This window comes from Galeopterus variegatus, unplaced genomic scaffold (assembly GCF_000696425.1).
Source record: "Galeopterus variegatus unplaced genomic scaffold, G_variegatus-3.0.2 Scaffold11642, whole genome shotgun sequence".
Classification (NCBI taxonomy): Eukaryota; Metazoa; Chordata; class Mammalia; order Dermoptera; family Cynocephalidae; genus Galeopterus; species Galeopterus variegatus.
This window is the reverse complement of record NW_007737753.1, coordinates 24,621-25,530: the sequence shown is the minus strand read 5'-3', so window position 1 is coordinate 25,530 and position 910 is coordinate 24,621. Positions and strand designations below refer to the sequence as shown.

At 55.1% G+C, this 910-nt stretch overlaps 1 protein-coding gene across 1 annotated transcript in view; it reads left to right on the top strand.

The window, feature by feature from the left end:
- The window catches only part of QRICH2 (glutamine rich 2), a 38,043-nt gene that overhangs the window by 19,620 nt on the left and 17,513 nt on the right, over positions 1-910 (top strand). The window contains exon 6 of the mRNA XM_008594817.1: positions 183-571. Coding sequence (XP_008593039.1) covers positions 183-571 — 389 coding nt within the window. The remainder of the gene's footprint in view (positions 1-182; positions 572-910) is intronic.

Sequence of the window (910 nt, the reverse complement as noted above, 5' to 3'; positions counted from 1 at the left end):
AGCATGGTTTGGTGCAACCTGGCACGGATCAGCATGGTTTGGTGCAACCTGGCACGGATCAGCATGGTTTGGTGCAACCTGGCATCGATCCGCGTGGTTTGGTGCAACCTAGAATAGATCAGCGTGGTTTGGTGCAACCTGGCACGGATCAGCGTGGTTTGGTGCAACCTGACATGGATCAGTGTAGTTTGGTGCAACCTGGCATGGATCAGCGTGGTTTGGTGCAACCTGGCATGGATCAGCATGGTTTGGTGCAACCTGGCGTGGATCAGCATGGCTTGGTGCAACCTGGCGTGGATCGGCATGGCTTGGTGCAACCTAGAGTTGATCGGCGTGGCTTGGTGCAACCTGGCGTGGATCAGCGTGGCTTGGTGCAACCTAGAGTGGATCAGCGTGGCTTGGTGCAACCTGGCACGGGTCGGCATGGTTTGGTGCAACCTGGCACAGATCGGCATGGTTTGGTGCAACCCGGCACGGATCGGCATGGTTTGGTGCAACCCGGCACGGATCGGCATGGCTTGGTGCAACCCGGCACAGATCAGCATGGCTTGGTGCAACCTGGCATGGATCAGCATGGCTTCGTGCAACCCGGCATCGATCAGCGTAGTTTGGTGCAACCCGGCATGGATCAGCGTAGTTTGGTGCAAACTAGAATAGATCAGCGTGGTTTGGTGCAACCCGACATGGATCAGCGTAGTTTGGTGCAACCTGGCGTGGATCAGCATGGTTTGGTGCAACCTAGAATAGATCAGCATGGTTTGGTGCAACCCGGCATGGATCAGCATAGTTTGGTGCAAACTAGAATAGATCAGCGTGGTTTGGTGCAACCCGGCATGGATCAGCATAGTTTGGTGCAAACTAGAATAGATCAGCGTGGTTTGGTGCAACCTGGCATGGATCAGCATAGTTT